The sequence below is a fragment of the Stomoxys calcitrans genome, chromosome 3 (genome assembly GCF_963082655.1).
Source record: "Stomoxys calcitrans chromosome 3, idStoCalc2.1, whole genome shotgun sequence".
In the NCBI taxonomy this organism is placed as follows: domain Eukaryota; kingdom Metazoa; phylum Arthropoda; class Insecta; order Diptera; family Muscidae; genus Stomoxys; species Stomoxys calcitrans.
This window is the reverse complement of record NC_081554.1, coordinates 100,688,947-100,710,056: the sequence shown is the minus strand read 5'-3', so window position 1 is coordinate 100,710,056 and position 21,110 is coordinate 100,688,947. Positions and strand designations below refer to the sequence as shown.

Sequence of the window (21,110 nt, the reverse complement as noted above, 5' to 3'; positions counted from 1 at the left end):
ACATATCTGCAAAATTTAATCGGTTCAGATTTAGATATAGCTCCCATATATATGTATCGCCCGATTTGCACTTAAATGGCCGTAGTAGCTACAATTTTCAACTGAACTGCACAAAATTTGGCATGGATTGTTTTGTTACTGATCTTAACATATCTGCTAGATTTCATCAAAATCGGATCAGATTTAGATTTAGCTCCCATACATATGTATCGCCCGATTTGCACTTATATGGCCGTATTAACAACAAATTTCGACCGATCTGCACAAAATTTGGCACGAATTGTTTTGTTACTGATCTTAACATATCCGGATTTGAACTTATATTGCCATAATAACAACAATTTTCAAACGATCTGTTTGAAAGTCGGTTCAGATTTAGATAAAGCTCTCGTATACATATATATTTATAAATTGTCCGAATTTATATTTGTAGGGTAGGTGTAGGGTATTATATATAGTCTAGTAGCCTTTTGCCTTTCCTTTCTAGTTTTTATATGGAGTTTGGCAGCATTCCGCCTGAAAAGCTGAACAGAATACTCAGCTTTAGACAAGCTCTAGCTACGTCGGTGGCTCCCATATAAATGTCTCACCTGATTTTCACTTCTAGAGCCTTTCTTAGTATATTCCTAAACAGATTTTGTCAGTTTTTTGTACAATGTCTTATTTTATGACTGTTTTCCTCCATGACTCCCACAACTTGTATGGATTTCGTCGAGATTCTATTTCAAATTAAAGCACATTAAAAGAATTTCAAACACTTGGCCTGCTAACCCAATTTAGGGTAGGGTGTCAAAAGGTAGGCTTTGACCGACTTAGCCTGTCTTGGCCTTTCAAAAAAGAAATCTTGTAATCTTAAAATTTACTTTTATTTGAAAATTCAAAGCGTATGGTGGCTCTAACGCCGTAGTCATGATCGCAGTTACCGCAAATAAGCATCCGTTAAACCTTCAGCTGGACCAGTTAATATGCCCAAACCAAACCGCCAACATGTTTGGATAAGCGGCGAGGCCAACCGCGACCACGTCACCTGATGGCAGTCGATAAATACTAGCCGTCTTTTAATGTTTATGCCCTCCACCATAGGATGGGGGTATACTAATTTCGTCATTCTGTTTGTAACACCTCGAAATATGCGTCTAAGACCCCATAAAGTATATATATTCTTGATCGTCGTGACATTTTAAGTCGGACTAGCTATGTCCGTCCGTCCGTCTGTCTGTCTGTCCGTCCGTCTGTCTGTCGGTCGAAAGCACGCTATCTTTTAAAGGAGTAGAGCTAGCCGCTTGAAATTTTAGCCAAATACTTCTTATTGGTGTAGGTCGGTTGGGATTTTAAATGGGCCAAATTGGTCCATGTTTTGATATAGCTGCCATATTAACCGATCTTGGGTCTTGATTTCTTGAGCCTCTAGAGAGCGCAATTCTCATCCAATTTGACTGAAATTTTGCACATAGTGTTTTGATATCTCTTCCAACAACTGTGCGTAGTATGGTTCAAATCGGTCCATAACCTGGTATAGCTGCTATATAAACCGATCTTGGGTCTTAACTTCTTGAGCTTTTAGAAGGCGGGATTCTTATCCGATTTGACTGAAGTTTTGCACATATGGTTTTGATATCACTTCCAACAATTGCGCGAAGTATGGTTCAAATCGGTCCATAACCTGATATAGCTGCCATATAAACCGATCTGGGATCTTGAGTTCTTGAGCCTCTAGAGAACGCAATTCTCATCAGATTTGGCACAGATTTTGTACGACGATTTCTCCCATGGCCATCAACATACGTGTGCAATATGGTCTGAATCGATCTATAGCTTGACACAGCTCCCATATAAACCAATCTCCCGATTTTGCTTCTTGAGCCCCGAATCCGGCTATAACTTGATATAGCTCCACCTCCTCCTCCGTCCATATTCATTATTCTTTGTTTGCCTAAAAAGAGATACTGCGCAAAGAACTCGACAGATGCGATCCATGGTGGAGGGTATATAAGATTCGGCCCGGCCAAACTTAGCACGCTCTTACTTGTTTACCTTACTATTGTGCAACTGTGTTTTCTTTTTAATTCCGTGTTTACAATTCAAATGGGAACAGGTTGGGCTCTACCAGTGTATTAAACCTACACTGTCTTATTCAATGTTTTTAGGAATCTGGCCAAAGGCATTTATGTGGAAATGTTGAATTAGGTTTCGCCAGGCCGAGCCTTGGATACCATCCCTGTATTTGCGATGGCTATTGGAAGATATAAAATGACCTACCATAAACTGAGTTGTCTGGGATATATGTTCATGAGTGAATCTCTTTACTCTCGAGTGTTCTCTACTCATTCCCACCTTATCCTAATCGGCAGACTGGTTGACAGAGATGTTACAAACGAAATGACACAGTTGGTACACTCCCGTCTTTTGGTGGAGGGTATAATAATGTGTGGAATAATTAAAATACTCTATGCCAAAGGCTATAGAAGAACAATTAGAAACAATTAATAAGTTTATACAAAACAAGATATTTGTGTTCAAGTTTTGCACAACTATTGCGAAACCAGAACAGAGTACATACGAGCGATTAACCTTTTGTTTTACTTTCAGTCTTTGCAGATGCTTAAAAAAATCTCGATACAAAAGTGAACCAGAATCAAGTGAATTAAAAGAAAGTCAACACACAAACCAAATCACTTTGAAGACCCGGAAAATGTCATAGATGGGTATTAGGTAAAGTGTGAGAATAGTAAATTCAATTCAAACTGTAGGTCAAATAATCAAAGCGGCGTCATCGGCGATCAATCACAACGACAGTGGAAGACTATGTCAACTTCAAGTATGTGGGGGGATGTTTGAGTAAAAAAAGCAACAACCTCCACTGAGAGTAGGTTGACAGAAGTCGTGACAATCGGATCAAATCATTTTTCGGAACTCCATTCGTAATTCTGCTGATCGTAGCTTCACTTTTAACGAATTCAAGTTACAGCCACTTCCATCTTTCTCCACCAGTGGCCTCAATATACAGCCTGCACACGCACGTGTTTAAGGGAGTGCAGCTGCCGCAAAATAAAAGCAAACGTAAATAAGAACACGCAACAGCAATGGAGCCAAATGATGCTATGGGTAAGTTAGACTGCGAATTTATTCTCATGTATTTGACATGTGTATGTTTGTATGCATATCGCCATAATGCGATTTGTGGGAATATGCAAAGAGATTGGTATATGCAAAAGTGTTTCTTATTTGGATATTGGTTGAGAGCATGAAAAAATGCACGGTGTCGGATAATTGCGATTTTTTCGGCAATCGTTTGCTTATCAGTCGCAACACTTATACGCACATGGGCACTAGAAACATTTGATACTTTGGACAAATTGGATGTACAAGTATACACATACATGTGTGCATGTCAGCCAAGGAATCTAATCTGGATGATTAATTGCGACCATTAAATTCATAAACACCAGTAGTTCGTTCACTTGCAAAATAAAACACTCTAACGGTGTTTCGATGTCTAATTCGCTGTCAATAGCACTAGAAACAAGAAACACTGCAACGATGAGAAAAATTATTCCCAAATGTTGGGCGAAATTCGGTAAAAGCTATACAAATAGTTGCGATGAAATTAAACGTAGGCGTAGGTGGTAAATTCTGTCTCCTAATTGAAAATTATATGGTATGATGATATTCAAAATTGTACTTAAACCATTAACGCCCAAAAATAGAGCTGCCTCAGAAAAATTCTGGCTTGAGTTTGGAAAGAGGCATTCCAATGCGGGTTTCCTTAAAATAAAGTAAACAAACGAAATTTGTTAAATAAAGTGAAGCTCGTCATATAAGGTCATATTTTGGGGTGATATTGGCTTGTTAGTAGCAGTTAAGTGTCCTGGTGCATTTATGGTTTCTATATTACAGAAACACATTTATGGTCAATTTCTTTGTTCGAGTTTATGTAAAAGACATTAAAATTCACTTTTCTGTGCTGGATGGCCCTACAACGTTTGGAAAATTTCAGCAAAATCGGGCAATTAACGGGTCTTTTATGGGTTAAAAACTGCAGATCGATCTATAGGGCAGCTATATCCAAATATGGTCTTTTCTGTACTATAGTCGGGAGGAGGGGCCTTATTCAAAACACTGTAACAAATTTCAGAAAAATCGGGTAATAAAGACGCCATTAATTGGTGAAAGGCCTACAACCGGGGGAAGCCTTAAAAACTCACAGTGCTTAATTTCAGCGAAATTTGATAATCAATGTGCGGTTAATGGGGCCAGCAAGATCAGTCTATATGACAGCTATATTGAAATATGGTCCGATCTAGACAATTCTAAGCATGTATTTCGAAGTGCCGATTGCCACTCTCCGTAACAATTTTCACCGAAATGCGATTTTACGAGCCCTAGGCCTTGCATCGAGAGATCGGCATATATGGCAGGTACATATATCCAAATATGGTTCTATCTGAACCGTAGTGGTCAAAAATGTTGTGGAGTCTATATTCTTGAACGTCTTAACATTCTGAGTTGATATACATGTCCACAGATACCTCTTTGGGGATTGCAAATAGTCATTATCAGTTCAGAATGGGATAACTTTCTAACAGGATCCATGGAATCCATTTTTCGGCGTTCTTACTTTACATGCTTTAATATATTTAAATGGAAGGTTTTTATATCACTACTATCGTTTTTATACCCACCACCATAAGAGGAGGGTATACTAACCTAGTTATTCCGTTCATAGCCCATCAAGTATACCTATTCTAGATTGTCTGGCCATTTTGAGTCGATTTAGAAATAACGATAGCGGTCTCACACGTAAAGCTAGCTACTTGAAATTTTGCACAGAAACATCTAATTAATGTAGGTCGTTGGGGATTGAAAATTGGCCATATCGGTTCAGATTTGGATATAGCTCCCATATAAACCGATCTCCCGATTTGACATATATAGCCCCTAGAAGCCGCAATTGTTATCCGACTTGGCTAAAATTTTGCATGTGGTGTTCTGTTCCGACATCCAACAACTGTGCCAAGTATGGTTAAAATCAATCGGTCCATAACCTGATATAGTTCCCAAATAAACCAATCTCTCGATTTTACGTCTGGATCCTCTGGAAGCCACAATTTTTGTCCGAATTGTCTTAAACTTTACGCTTGGTGTTCTGTAACGACTTCCAATAACTGCGCAAAATACGGTCCAAATCGGTCTTTAACCTGATGTAGCTCCCATATAAACCGATCTCTCGATTATCCTTGTTCGGTTCCTAGAAGCTTGGATTTTTGCCGGGCTTGGCTGAAATTTATTACGTAGAGTAAAATTATGCCTTTCAACTAATTTTACCCTACACTGTGGTACATTGCAGTGTAACTTAGGGCAATTGTTTGTAACACCCAGAGGAAAGAGAGATAGACCCATTGATAAGTATGCCGATCGACACAGAATCACTTTCTGATTCGATTTAACTATGTCCGTCTGTCTGTCTGTCCATGTTAGACAGAAAAGATTTGCCTATGACTCTTAATGTCACAAGTACATTTCATAGAAATCGGCTCAGATTTTGATACAGCTGCCATATATTGGGTTGCCCAAAAAGTAATTGCGGATTTTTTAAAAGAAAGTAAATGCATTTTTAATAAAACTTAGAATGAAATTTAATCAAATATACTTTTTTTACACTTTTTTTCTAAAGCAAGCTTAAAATAACAGCTGATAACTGACAAAAGAAAGAATGCAATTACAGAGTCACAAGCTGAGAAAAAAATTTGTCAACGCCGACTATATGAAAAATCCGCAATTACTTTTTGGGCAACCCAATAAAAAGCTATTATCTTTCTGGCAAGTCCGATTTACACAGCTCACGCACATTTCGTGTTTTGTTTCACTGTCAAACATCTTCAGTTTGGCCTGTAATTTAATCATGAATCGTCTCACAAACGAACAACGCTTCCAAATTTTTGAATTATATTGTCAAAATGAGTGCTCTGTTACGTAAGTTCATCGCGCGCTTCTTCCATTGAGCGACGAAGCTCATTTTTGGCTCAATGGGTAAATAAGCAGAATTGTCGATTTTGCAGTGAAGATCAGCCAGAATCATTGCAAGAGCTACCAATGCACCCAGAAAATTCACAGTTTGGTGCGGTTTATGGGCTGATGGCATCATTGGATCGTACTTCTTCAAAGATGATGTAAATCGTAAAGTAACTGTGAATGGTGGTGGTGATCCAACTTTTTTTTGGCAAAAATGCAAGAGCTTGACTTGCATGTGATGAGGTTTCAAAAAGACGGTGCCACATGCCACCCCGCACGTTTAACAATGAACTTAGGTTAGGTCTAAGTGGCAGCCATCAGACTCACTTAGACTTTTTCGTCAATTGTGATACCACAGGAACAGAAGAAGGAAGATGCCTTCTAGTTCCTGCCGTTGCACCATCCAGATCGCTTAAAAAAGCCCAAAATCTTGCGAATGTTAACATCCGTTAAATCAGACAGGTTCTCAAAGACATGCGAACCTAAAGTGGAACTGCTTCTGACTTCTAGTGTGGGACACACACACAGAAGGTCTTCTATAGTCTCTTCTTCTTCAATGTCCTCACAGCTTCTGCAAAAATCGGTGCGGGCAACCTTCAGTCTGTAAGCATGTTTTCCGATTAGACAGTGACTTGTCATGACGGACACAATGACTGAGACGTCTGTTGTAGCCAATGACATCAAAGCGGTAGACCTTTTCATGACTAGATTAGGCCACATAGTTTTGGAATGCTCACAGCCCCCTCTTTGTGACCATCGGGCTTGGTCCTGAAAACTTAGCTTACATGTCACTAGAGACTGTTCAGCCATCTCGTTGAGAGATCTGCGACATTCGAGGGAGGTTTCTGTGTTCAGAAATACGTTCTCCACGGATTTAATGGCTGCCTCGCTGTCTGAGAATATATTTATTCCAATCGTCGTAATGACATTATATCTTAGCCATTCCACCACTTCCTTAATTGCAAGGATCTCCGCTTGATACACACTGCAGTGGTCGGTTAGTCTTTAGTGATCGCTACAATTTGGTGAGGCATAAGATGTAGCATAAAATTCAGTGCATTATATGGTGTCGTCATCAATGCGGCTATGATGCACAAACAAGCCATCCTTTGAATCCGGTTAGGTATTGAGCAGTAGGTGGACTTTTGAAGCGCCCTCCACCAGACCCCAACACCATATAGCATTATAGGTCTGACAACTGCAACGCGGTCTTGCAGGTGTATAGGGCAAGAGTTGCCTTTCTTGCCCTTTCCAAAATGTTGGATTTGAAGTTCAATTTTCTGTCTAGCAAAACACCAAGGTATTTTGTGCTTTCTGTAAATGGAACATTCTCTCCACCCAAGGAGACAAGTTCCACTGTAGGCAACTTGCACGGATTTATTCCTAGACCACTTTCGGTAGCCCACTTTGCTGTTTTACGTAGAGCTTCCTGAATTATATCTCTTCGAGTGCTGGGAAATTTTCCCCTAACCGCAATTGCACTTCATCAGCATACGCCGCCAAAGTAGGGGATACAGTACACTTTCTTTAGGTGTTTCTCTACTGACCAATCTTTTAACATCCACAGATCCCAAGCCTGCCGTAATGCATCTTTTAGTAAGTACGTTATTAATAAACTCTCTTACGGTAGAGTTGATGTCTAGAAATCCAACTCATTCATGATTGACGTCGGTTTTACATTATTGAAAGCACCTTCAATGTCAAGAAATGCTACCATTGTATATTCATTGACAGCGAGAGAACCCTCTATGTAGCCGACTAGGTCGTGAAGGGCTGTTTCAGTGGATTTGCCTTTACTATATGAATGCTGCTGCCGCGACAGGCGATCTCCAGGAATATTTGCCCTAAGATATGTTTCTCAAGAGTCTTCAGCTTAAAGGATGACAGACTAATAGGACGAAAATCTTTTGCCTTGGTGTGGGAGGGTTTCCCTGCTTTCGCAATGAGAATGACCTTCGTGTCCTTCCATCACACAGGTATATATAACATTGTGATACAAGCAGAGTATATCTCCCTAAGCCAGGGAACCAGTCTATCAGACACAGCTTGTAATTCAAACGGTGATACATTATCAAGGCCTTGCGAATTAAAGGAGTCGAAACTTCTTTTCGCCCAAAGGATTTTCGGCTCAGACACAATTTCCCTAATAGCCTCCAACGAATGCATGCCAGTGAAAACCTCATCTGGCGTCACGTTGTCCGTTGGAGATTTTCCCGGGAAATGTGTATCAACGAGTACTTCTAGTGTTTCCTCACTAGACATTGTCCATGCATTCTCTGACTTCTGAATATACCCTTCCGTAATAGGTCTCGAGGACAGAATCTTCCTTAGCCTAGAGGCCTCAGATGTATCCTCCACGCAGCTGCAAAAGTCTGCAATGGACTTATTGAGAGGCGAGTTCGGTGAACATTTTATTTCACGTTCGGGACCGGTCAATTGGTTCAGATTTAAATATAGCTCCCATATATATGTATATCCCCCGGTTTTCACTTTTAGGGCCTTTGCAAACGCATTTGCCAGCCGATCTTCTTACAATTTTGCACAACGATTTCCTATATGACTCCTACAATATGTACGGATTTAAGCAACTGCATACCCAATGTGGTGTAGGGTATCAAAAGAACGGTTTTAAATGTTGTATCTTTTGAAGCTGGTGCTTATCCTACCTGTTTAGAATATCCTTTCCAATTAATTTCACTTCGCTTAGGACATTTACACACTGCTTTCACTAACGAGTGCCTATATTGCCAGCTCATATTATTTTGGGAAACTTTTTCTACAAAATATAAATTAAAGTAAATTGAATTACATGCTTTTGGCCTAAAAACTGCTTTTAAGGCCATTTATCTATGTATACGCATTAGAGGCCGTGTAAGCGCTTGTCAACTGTTATTTGCTTTAAAGCCAACGATGTAGCGAAAATGGTTGGTCTCGCCCACAAACGAGACAAAAAGGCTTCTTTCTATCATCCGCTCCATTCCATAGTACAGTAGACAATGGAACATAAATACTTCCCCCACTCGAGGTATAATTAGAAAATGCCAAAGGATGCTTTATTTTCGTTGATTTTGATTTTAACCATTAAATTAACGCAAATGCTTGCAATATTGGATTTTCTCTTTTACTTAAATTTGTCTGCTGGTTTGGGCGATGCTTTAATAAAATGATGTGCATTTGTTTTCATGAAAAGTGTAGATTTTAAAGAGATAAATGCAGTCGCACTTCTGTTTAAAGTGAAACAAGAGGCAAGAGTCGGACGGTGCCGTGTATAAAATATGCAACACCTATCCTTTAAGTGTTCATTGGGCGATTTCTTTATGTGGACTCTTTTTTTAAATATTCAGCGATTATATACAAAAAATTTAATTCAAAATTAAATTGCTTCATGCCTCAGATGGCTATATTGCAGCAGATTGGCAACAACAATAAAAATCATCAATAAATACTGATCGATTATTTTTCAATAATGTACCAGCAATTCTTTTAAAACTTGACAATGCATTGGTATTTCTCCCAATTGAATTCCACACTGCCAGAGTAGTCAATTCTTTGTTTTGTGGTTTTCAAGCGGCTTCTTGCAGTTCTCAAGCTAGACGAATTTCTGGTGTTAAAGTGAGAGAAGTTTCCAATCAAAGATCACTCCTAAGTATTTGACCTTGTCAGATATCAAATCGTTTTATTACGGAAACGATGTGCGTCAAATTGGCCCAACTTCGTCTTCCTCGTGAACAGGAATATTTCAGTCTTCTCTGGGTTAACATTGAGACCTCTGGGTCAACCCCAATCATATGCCCTATGCAAAACCCTTTCGGCCCTTCTGCATAGCTGGTTCGGATCTTTATTTAAGCAGTTCGCATCTCTGCACTCACTCCCATATCGTCGACATTAATCGAAATCGACACTTTATCTGCTAGCTGTTCTTTTTCCAATGCAAGTTTTTGTGTTTGTCAACGCTACTACAATGATTTCCATGGTTTACACATGTTTCTGTGCATTTTTCGAAAGGTTCAAATTCCGGGCGGGCTCAGGCGAAGATCATTTTATCTTATTTTTCTCATTTTTGATTTTATTCTTCTTCCGAGAAGAGCTTAATGGTCGAATAGTTTCTTTTAATATGGAAAAGTAAATCCAGAAGATACCACAACACTAACCATAGTATGGCGCGTTTTCTTTAAAATTAGTTTCTAAAGTTCTTAAATTTAACGCAGTGTTTTTGTATTTACTAGAGTTGTGATGCTCTTACTTATGAAGACGGAGAAGAGCTTGAATTTGTTCCTGATTCGATAAAGCACGAGATGTTTCTATGGATGTGCAGTTTTGTTTAGCTAATAATACCATTCCCAATTGGTAGTAAACTTTGATTCGGTAGTAGCCTATAAGGGTATGGTACCAACGATTATCGCACAGGTAACTTGCAGCCACAGGGGTGCTCTATCAGATGTGAAAACATATGCACGAAATTTCAAACCAGACACATATCTCCAATGATATTCCCGATGAGTCAAATGTTCAGTACAAGGTTGGCGGCCTTACAAAAACAAATTTCCAATCAGACTTCTGTTCTAACCAAGAACTGCAAAGCGTGAGATGTCTTCAAGTTTAATTTGAGTCACAAAAGCTTGAAGTCCCAACTCAATACCTTTCGGGCCTTATCTCGAAGAAATAGTTTGAATATAGGTAGAGCCTTACGAACGCTTATCAGTTCCTTCCTAATTTGTAAATTACTTCCTAGTCTGGGAAGTTTATTTGATCTGCAATTTGCTTGGATATCTCTGTGACCCTTCAGCCAGAACAGATGAATTTGAAAATTGTTAATCATCTCGTTGAGAGTTTTGCCACAGTCAAGGGCAGCTTTTGAGTTTAGTTTGGTTTCCTGAGAATATATATACACGTTTTCGTCCATTGTGATACCACAGGAACAGTAGAAGGAAGATGCCTTCTAGTGCCTACCGTTCTTCTGACTGCTAGTGCGGGACACACACACAGAAGGTGTTCCATTGTCTCTTCTCCTTTGATGTCCTCACAGCTTCTGCAAAAGTCGTTGCTGGAAACCTTCAGTCTGTCAGCATGTTTTCCGATTACACAATGACCTGTCATGACGGACACAATGACTGAGACGTCTGTTCTAGCGGTAGACCTCTCAAGTCTGGATTAGGCCACAAAGTTTTGGAATGCTTACAGCCCCCTCTTAGTGACCATCTATCATTCGATGTCCTTCGGGCCTGGTCCTGAAAACTCAGCTTACATGTCGCTAGAAGCATACCCACAGATTCCAGTTTCCCTGGAATGTGTAAGGTAGTCCCTAGTCTCGCAAGCTCGTCCGCTTTACAATTCCCTGCGATCCAAAGATCGCGAACTTAATTTAAAATTAACCCATTTTCCAACATTTCCTTTGGTGAAAGATTTTTTACTTGATAATAAGAATTTTTATCTTAAATGGTAGTTTAATAGATCCTTGGCTTTGCGTCTTGTTGTTAAAGACAACTTTGGCTCGTAATCGTTAATAAAATTCTTCTTCGTATATTTTCAGCCATCTTTTTTTTCTGTATCCAATTCTTTTAATACCTCCAGATCCAAGTATCTTATTCCTTCTATGACTTAAGGCCGGACATAAACTGAGAAAATGATACAAATCTTCAATTCCATTACACTAACGACTGCTATTTTCTTTTCTTCCCATGACCTTGAAAATCTAATTGTAAGAAACCTATAAAGTACAACCCTTAAGAAAAATTTCTGCAAAATTTATTTCTTTTAAAGATTAAGGCTTCTTTTTTAATCTCTTGTGCTATATTGATTTTTTTTCTTTACAGTTTCTTAGAAATTGTGCAATGACGCACTGACAGATGAAAATTTTTAATGGGGGCTTAATTTCATATTAGTAAACCGTGTTACAACACAGATTTTCATGAAATTTTCCGATATAAAGATGAAGCTGCACACGTCATTATTATTTCGCATCACAAATGTTTTGTTTGAGTGTCAAATCGAAATGTTCATCAATGCATATACAGAATATTCCATAGTATAAGAGAAATACATACTTATGCTTAGCATCGGTGAGGTCTTAGGGCATAAGCCCACCCAAAAGCTCCCATTGGCATTCCATCAGATATTCTGTACTCTAGGTTTTTAACAACATCAAAGGGTGCAGATGATAAAATGTAATGGATACTTACCCATCATTTAATGAAGTATATTCATTGGAATTAGGTGGAGATAATAATGTGTGCATATTAGTGTGGCACATCGTAATATAGCACCAGCAACACAAAGATTCCTCTTTTATGAAAAGAAAGTTCCCTTCTAGAAGGTTCAAACAAGAATTTTTCTTCATGCATATTACGATGCTACAGCTCTTAAATAGTTTTGCCAACGTAAAAATGTGATTATTTTAAAAGCTGTATTCTTCAGTAAGTTACAACCTATTCATTATTTTTGATTTCTTAAAACTTTAAATACTTTCGATTTTGTCCTAACCCGCTTACAAATACCTTTACTTCCTGGCGATGTTGCTTCGAAACATTTCCTTATTTTACGGATATCTCAACTTTTATTCATTAAAATTCGACATCTTCTTCACAAATACGTTTAGACTCGGCTAAGATAGCTTCCCATCTCTTTTACTCATTTAATGTTTGCATACCCTAATATACCCTAATCCATGCATGCACACATCTACTCTACATATGTATCTGCAACCCATTGTCTATATTTAACTACAACTAATTTGGGAAAAGGGTTCTTCATGTACCGATGCTTGTATCGCCACAGGATACCATCTGAAAAGCCTCCATTGATGTCTCAATCACTGCTACGTTGTTGTCATTTAGTCCGCTGCCGGCACTGATTGTTCAATGTCGTTGTCGATACCATTCCGTAACAACAGGACACACCCACCCGAAATATTGGAGTCCCAAACTTTGCTAACGCTAATTGTATGTTTCGTTGTGCATGTGTGAGGGAGGGCATGCGATGAAAATCACCACAAAAATTTAAAATGAAATTTGAGCAAAACATTGTGCAATATACGCACATTTGCGATGTTAACCGCAAGTTTAAAGAAGCAATCTCATTTCGAGGAATTACAATATAAAATTTAAATTCAAGACTATCCTGCCACATTAAAATGTGCCCAACATTCTTTGCTCAAAGAAATCCATTTTCAATTGGATTTTAATTGGGGTATTGAATGGAATGCCAAATTAAAGAAGCAGCATCAGCGATATATAATGGAACATCAAACAGAAATGTTGGCAATAGGTGTTCCAAGAAATCACAATCATTGTTGATGGTATCAATAGACCACAGTTGTTGAAATTGAACAAAGAAATAGAAAAAAAAAGTTGATAACTTGGCGTACGAATGAATGGAATTGAATTATATTTGAAGCACAATGTTTAATTGAGTTTGGATTGTCAAAGCGTCAGAGAAAAACTGTCAGCGGGAAGAACGCAAGTGCTAAAAAGAGCAGGATTATACCATTGTTATAATCAAAAAGATACTATCAACAATCCTCATAAATATTGTCCCAAGCAATGGAAGGGAGGTGAATATACATACATAGGTGTAAATATTAGACATTCGTAATAACTTTGATATCAGGCTTTCGGAGTATATGCAAGTTCTATGCACGCTGCGAAAATAGTGGCCAGATGGGGCGCCAGATAGTCGACCTTCTTCTGTGGCGAAGTCGGAAATATTCCATCAGGTCCGCGTGACTTAAATGGTTTCAAACTCCTCAAGGCTTCCTTTACCATAAATTCCGTAATGATTAGCCTTCGATCAACCTCATTATTCCAAGATTCCGATCTCCGTGAGTCCCGTCGTATTCTGGGCAAAAAGCGTTTTCATGAAAAGCCTCAACATGGCTTCCGCTGTCTCTGCTCTCACTCCCATGTCGCCTACTTAAGTTTCAGTTTGGGCATGGGTTTTTGAGCGAAACTTTTTCTCCTTGTCGGCATCAGGAACGCTATCGAGCTGTTCGCAGAAAAGCTTTCAGGACGCACGTTTTGCCGCTCTGATAATCTTATTGTATTCCTCAAGCCGTTTGTAATACACATCCCACTAAACTTTCGCCCTTTTAACGACGTGTTCCGTTGCAAAATCTGCGGACCTCTTTCCCAATGTTGTGAATCTCCCCGGTCATCCAGGATTTTTCTTGGGCTGATTTCCTTTATCGATGAGGACAACTATCTTCGAAAGGCCTCCAATCGCAATCGTAATCCTCTTGACATTGTCGTCAATGTCTTCCATGCTTGAACAATCTAAGTAATCTTGCCAAAGTTTTCTTCTGATTAGTCTTCCGAATTTTGTGCAATTGGGTTTCGACTTATTATGAAAGCTTATCGGATTTTAACCTGCCGCCAAATTACCGCAAAAGTGATCGTGAACGTTTTTAAATCGAATGAGATTTCGTCACATATCGAATGGATGCATTATCGCACCCGAAAGCTGTTGTATCGAAAGTTTTTAAGGTTAAGTTTAAGTGGCAGTTTGCCATCAGACTAATTTGTGATACCACAGGATGCCTTCTAGTTCCTACCGTTGAGCCATCCAGATCGCTTCAAAAAGCCCAATAACTTGCGAATGTTCACATCTGCTAAGTCCAACAGGTTATCAAGGAAATGAGAACCTAAAGGCTAGTACTGACTTTGACTTTTCGGCCGAATAACTGTAAAAACGCATTATAAAAAAAATGGGGACGAAGAAAATCCGAACACATTCCGTAGAAATGGTAATGAGTTCTATAAGCAAAATAGTAGCGACATGTCGCTGCACCAATTCCGCTTCAATTAATTGCCTATGTATCACTAAATGGGAATGAATCAACTCTGATTCAATGATGTTGTCTTTGTTGTGTGTTGTTGTTTGACTTTTGTTTGTTTGATCTGCGACAGTCGAAGGCGGTTTTTGTGTTCAGAAATACGTTCTCCAGGGATTTAATGGCTGTCTGAGAAGATATTTATGTTAATCGTCATAATTTTCACCACTTCCTTAATTGCTAGGATCACTGCTTTATACACATTTCAGTGGTCGGGTAACATTTTCGTTATGACCAGTTCTAGATCTTTAGAGTACACCCCAAAACCCACCTGGTCGTTTAGTTTGGAACCATCCGTATAGAAGTCTATGTAACTTCTGTTGCCAGGAATATCGTAGTTCCAACTGTTTCTATTAAGAATAGTGGCACAGTACTTTTTATCAATAAGCCGCTCAGGCAATGTCTGAAACATCGGATTTGTATCAAAGTGTCCATAGCCGCCACATGACCAAAGAGAAAGCTCACTTATCATCACGACAGTGGTCGCTGCAATTTGTCTAGCCACAATGACAAGAGACATAAGATGTAGCATTAAATTCAGTGCATTATATGGGGTCGTCATCAGTGCGGCTATGATGCACAATCAACCCATCCTTTGAATCCGGTTAAGTATTGAGCAGTAGGTGGACTTTTGAAGCGCCCTCCACCAGACCACAACATCATATAGCATTATAGGTCTGACAACTGCAGTATAAGCCCAATGCATGGAACGCGGTCTAAACCCCCAACTTTTGCCAATGGCTCTCTTGCAGGTGTATAGGGCAAGAGTTGCCTTTCTTGCCCTTTCCAAAATGTTGGATTGGAAGTTCAATTTCCTGTCCAGCAAAACACCAAGGTATTTTGTGCTTTCTGTAAATGGAACATTCTCTCCTTTCAAGGAAACAGGTTCCGCTGTAGGCAACTTGTATCTCCTGCTGAAAAGAACTACTTCTGTCTTGCACGGATTTATACCTAGACCACTTTCGGTAACCCACTTTGCTGTTGCACGTAAAGCTTCACGAAGTATATCTCTGAGAGTGCTGGGAAACTTTCCCCTAACCGCAATATTCACATCATCATACGCGACCACTTTTACACCTTTTTCTTCAAAGCCATCAACGAGTAGTTCTAGTGTTTCCTCACTAGACATAGTCCATACATTCAAATGGCTACCAATTAGTTTTTGCTTCAGAGTTGATTTGAACATACGTTTGTGGCAAAACAAAACAACACAAATGAAAAATAACATCTACCCCGGCTTTTGTAAAATAATGTAAATTTGTTGAAATTTTTGGAAACATGCGGCAATTTTTAAATAAAAAAAAAACTTTGCACATTCCTTTTGTCGTGCTTGTCGTCCTCTGAAACTGAAGAGGACAATAGCTTAGTGCGTATTCGCAAAGAAATGATAGATAAAAGTGATCCGAAGGAATTGCCGAATAATGCTTACAAACGTAATCTAAATGAGCACATTTATAATATCAATAAAAATGCGTTTAATTTAGATTTATCGGGTAGCTGAGAGGAAGTTTTTCCAATTCAAACGACCACATTTTTTTGTGTGAACATATTTTTTATTGCCGTATTCTGATGGTCATGAGTTGAGCCATTTCAACCTTTTGTTTCCCATTTATTCTGTGTGAATTAGTCCTAATTACGAAAAAAGTGTTTATTTACATTTTTCATACTATTGATAACTACACTCAAATATTTACATTTAAACATTTGTTTTAATTATTTATATTCAATTGCTTACTTTTTCCTTCTCCTCCCTGTTAAAGGCCTCCCATTTCTTCACGACTAAATCTTGGTTTTGCTTATTTAAGACTTCTATCATGCGTTACGTTGCGTATTTTCCGCCCTCACTCTTGATGAAGACCGTGGCCCTAATGAACACCGTCGCCATCTTTCTCACAAGGGCAACTTTTGCACCACAGGGAGTGTGGATTCTTCTAGTATCAATACATTCTGTTGACGCAAAGCGCAGCGTAAAGATCCCCTCTAGTCTCGCAGCTCTTAATTTGCATGGGTGGACCCTCTTCAGAGTTCAACAGATGTTCGAAAACCAGTTCGTTTACTAGATGCTCTACTTGGGACCGATGATCTGGTGGAATCCTACCGGTTGGCACTCTAGCATAATAGGGCGGCTCCTTATCTTTCTCAGCGAACATCTTCTCCTTCCGTGATGGCTGTAGCCTCCTTTTGGAAGTCACAGTCCTCCATTAAGACTCAGGGACCATGCGTGCTTCCTTCGTTCCTGTTCGGGCTTTGTCTCCCTCGGCAGAATACCGTAGAAGTGCCTGGAATGTCAGTTTTATCTCTTCCAGCATCCTGCACTTTCGCCCGATTGCGTTGTCGACGTATCATACTCTTCTATCTCCTTGCTTTATCGGTCTTCTTGTGAGCTTAACAAAGCCCTCGCTCATTTCTACCGCCATCCTGCTGTCCTCATCTCTAGATTCTGCTGCGATTACAGTTTCGTTGTCAGCATACGTGGAGCCAGCAAGGACAGTGTGAAAAACACTAACATAGGTCGGTCAAAGTGCTAAGTTTTTGATGGAAACCATGGAACCAGGAACCTTTTTTTAAATTCCGTAACATGAGATGTTACCGATGCGAAAAAAGCGGTCACATTACAAAAGTATGAAAATCAAGAACTGCACAAGTTTCCGAAGAGCCGGACGAAATGGATGGCTAAGTAGAGCTGGCGCTGGAAATAAGTGGAGCAAAAATTGCTTGTCATCTTGACATTACTGATGTTTATTCTCACCTGAAGGTCGAGGAGGACTTGACACATGCCCTTACATTGAATATGTCCACCATGATTGTATGGCGTTGCAAATATGGCAGCAATATGGCAGCGGGCTGTGAAGTCTGTTTTGCAGGGCATTCCGAACGTGTGCATCTTTTTCGATGATATATTAATCTATGCGAATGATTTTGATGAGTTGATGTCCGTATTCAAGACTGCTTTGGTGCGCTTGAGAGATAAAGGACTGAAGCTAAATCGTTCTAAATGCATATTTGGTGCAACGTCAGTGGAATTTTTTAGACCATAGAATTGTCAGGGACGGAATGCTCCTCAGCCAACAAGCCATGAGGAATTGTAGTTATCATACTACGGGTCGTTCACACCTGATCTGTCCGCACGTAGCAGACCACTGCATGATATGTTGTTAAAGAAACCATTCCAGTGAACAAAAGGTGAGCATTTTAGTTCCTTTTAGTGATCGCTCCTTTTAGTTCCGCTTCACAAAAGGAACTAGTTCCTTTTTCATTTGACTCTTTTATACAAAAAAAGAGCTTTGAATTTTGTTTTGAACCTTAACATGAGTGTTTTTAATTGTGCATGTAGATACAAACATTCCGACTGTATATGTAATTGAATTTAAAATTAATTTTTTGTTCTTTGTTTTAAACAAGTATTAAGTCTCGATGCTGAAAAAAACACGAATCGGAGCGCATCAAAACAATTTAGATTTTTTGACAATAAAAAAAATAATATGTGGATGCCACCACGTTTCTATATTTGTGCCACCACTTTCTTTTAATGTTCTTGTCACAAATAATTTATTTTCCTTTCACCTAAATCACAACGTACACAGTTGTTGTACATTAAAAAAGTTGACGCTTTTATTTAGTTGTTGTATGAAGCTGAAAAATATGGCATGTCAATCGGCTGGTCTACAATTAACAAAAGTGTACATGCAAAAAAGGAACTATGAAACTAAGAGAAGGAAAGAGATGGAACTAGTTCCAGCAGTTTCTAACTTGATTCAGTTTCAATGGACTAGTTCCATGCGGAAATACCCAACTCTAGTGAGCACACATACAAGGACCTTAAGATTGCACTTATCACAAGTACTGGTTCTGTACAAACCCGTATCATGGCTACAGATGCCAGCAATACGGGTTAGGGCGCCGTTTTGGCTCACCGCGTGCAGACGGTAAAGAGAGACCCATAGCTAATGCGAGCCGAATGCCAATAGCCACTGAATCTTAATACCCCAGGTAGACAAATATGCCCTTTCAATAGTGTGGGCCGTATAAAAATTGTTCCTTTACTTCTATGCCCACCATTTCACACTTATTACGTATCACATACTATTTACCCAAATGTTGGATCCGCCTAAATCCCTACCTGTTTTGTGCATCAGTCGTATGACAAACTATGCTAATTTCCTGAGCGACTTTAATGGAGATGTCGTGTTCAAGACTACGAAGGCCAACGCCAATATGGATTATAGGCGTTGGCCTTCGTTGGCCAATGATGGGAATGTCGTGAAAAGGATAATGGAAGTCGAACACTATGATTTCGATTTGTTCGTAATAAAACAACTGCCATCAAATGCGCATGGAGTGGGTTTGGTAATACGCAAACACGTGGAGCTGGGAGAGATATTGAGGATTCTGGAGAGCATATGGCTATGCATACAGTATTAGATTGAGGTCAAAACAGCCCCGACGTGTAGCTCAACCGCTACAATCAATATCCTCGATGAACCATTCGCCATCTACGGGGTACAGAATACAGTCACTTCGGACAAAGAAACATACTTTGCATCAGCTGAATTCAATGAGTTACTCACAAATATGTTCAGGGTACCATACCAATCATCCACTAATGGCCAGACAGAACGATCAGTGCAAACAGTTAAAGGTGTACTCAAGGCAATGGGTTCAAACAGAAGCATTTGAGTACACAACTGACAAACCGCCTGCAATATTGTTTATTGGACGAATGTTATGGACCTATTTGGATTTACGTCTACCTCCGGATTTGACACCAAAGATTACTGAGAAGCAGTATAGACAATTTAATGCAACCTTCCGCAGTTTTGAACCAATACAACAACAACTCCCGTTTAAACAAATGGTTGCCAGGATTGATACGATGCAAAGAGCATTTAACGCCTTGTTGAGTAAGTCCGATGTCTCAACGAATCGGAAATACAATACATCCCAATATAATTGTTCCACTACATCCCTTCGAGATGCTACTGTCGTAAGTAATAATACTACAAACAATTTTTCTACATCCCCATAGAGTGACTCTAATGATGACGCTACATCTCCTGCAGGATTTTCAACAGCTCAATCGATCTTTCAAGTAATTGCCTCTAAGGGAGAGAAGGAAGGCGATGAGAATTATTCTAATGAGAACAAGCGAAAACGACACCAACAGGGAACTTGAACCAAGAGCTGGAAATCAGGGGAACCAAGTTCCAGTACGTAGATCCATCAGTGTTGGAGCCGCACAATAAGATACTCGCCAGAATGAAGACTGATGTGGAAGAGGAGTGTTAGTTAATTTAATTGTTCGTATCTTATAAAAACATCATTAATGTAAAATTATTACATTTTCTTTTAATTAATAAACTCCTAGTGAAAGTAAAACTACTTCGTTGCGTTTCAATACTTAAAACATGTATACATACATAGATTGCTTTTAGTTCTCAATAGCTTTGGAGAAACTCCCAATCATAAGTAAGTCGTAATAGGATGAGCACCATGACAAATTTCATAGTTGTTCTCTTACGACTTAGCCACAATATTTCATAGTATCAGAGAAAAACTGTTGAAAAAAAATTAGACTGTTTAGTGTAGATACATAATTTTATTTTCAGTCTGTAGGTTCTACTGTAAATAGTAGTATAAAACATTATCGAAAGCATCTCATATATTAATATATTATAGTTGACATTTCTGTTTTAAAAGTTAAACCAACGGAGAATAATTTTAATTTGTTAGGTCTACCAACATTTTGGACATTGTAAATGAGACTATTCTGAGCTATAACGATGAAAACTTATTGCTGCTATACCCCTGCAGTAGATTCATATTAAATTTCTTCCTTTATATTTCTTCACTTCATCTAAGGAGAAAATTGGCTAAGAAAAAAAACCCATAAAATAAAAGTATTTGTCTTTCCTCCACTTTTAAATCATGCACAGACTACTTTAACCAGACATTCTATCTAAACAAATGTGTATGCGACAGCAACAAAATATAATTTATCATGTTCACGTCCGTGCTGAGTTTTTATACTACTTCTTCAGGTGGTAGATGAGCTCATCAGATATGACGGGTACCTTTTAGTTAGCACAAGAAGGGGGTGTACCGCTTGTAGGTATGCGAATACGATGGGACTGTGCAATAGGGTCGGCAGCGGATGAGCCAACGTGGAGCTCACGGATCTTCAGAAAATTTACTATCAAAAAAGCCCGGGTTGCTGGCAGCCCCAGCACAAGGTACCGATGCGATGGCCCAATCCCCCTTCCATCTAAAAACACTA

The 21,110-nt window shown here is 39.1% G+C and overlaps 1 protein-coding gene and 2 long non-coding RNA genes across 5 annotated transcripts in view; 2 read left to right on the top strand and 1 right to left on the bottom strand.

Moving 5' to 3' along the window:
* The window catches only part of LOC106095579 (embryonic polarity protein dorsal), a 75,552-nt gene that overhangs the window by 13,499 nt on the left and 40,943 nt on the right, over window positions 1-21,110 (top strand). For 2 of the 3 annotated variants that reach the window (XM_013262813.2, XM_013262814.2), the window contains exon 2: window positions 2,590-3,105. The exons of the other annotated variant lie outside the window; for it this stretch is intronic. In XM_013262813.2, the coding sequence (XP_013118267.1) occupies window positions 3,084-3,105 (22 nt within the window). In that variant the 5' untranslated portion in view covers window positions 2,590-3,083. The remainder of the gene's footprint in view (window positions 1-2,589; window positions 3,106-21,110) is intronic. 3 annotated transcript variants of the gene reach the window in all.
* LOC106095580 (uncharacterized) lies at window positions 16,464-18,262 on the bottom strand. Its single transcript, XR_001222767.2, has 2 exons — window positions 17,586-18,262; window positions 16,464-17,525 (listed from the first exon to the last, which is right to left on the bottom strand). It is a non-coding gene; the product is annotated as an uncharacterized LOC106095580 (long non-coding RNA).
* On the top strand, window positions 18,282-20,215 carry LOC131996270 (uncharacterized). Its single transcript, XR_009397740.1, has 2 exons — window positions 18,282-19,820; window positions 19,897-20,215. It is a non-coding gene; the product is annotated as an uncharacterized LOC131996270 (long non-coding RNA).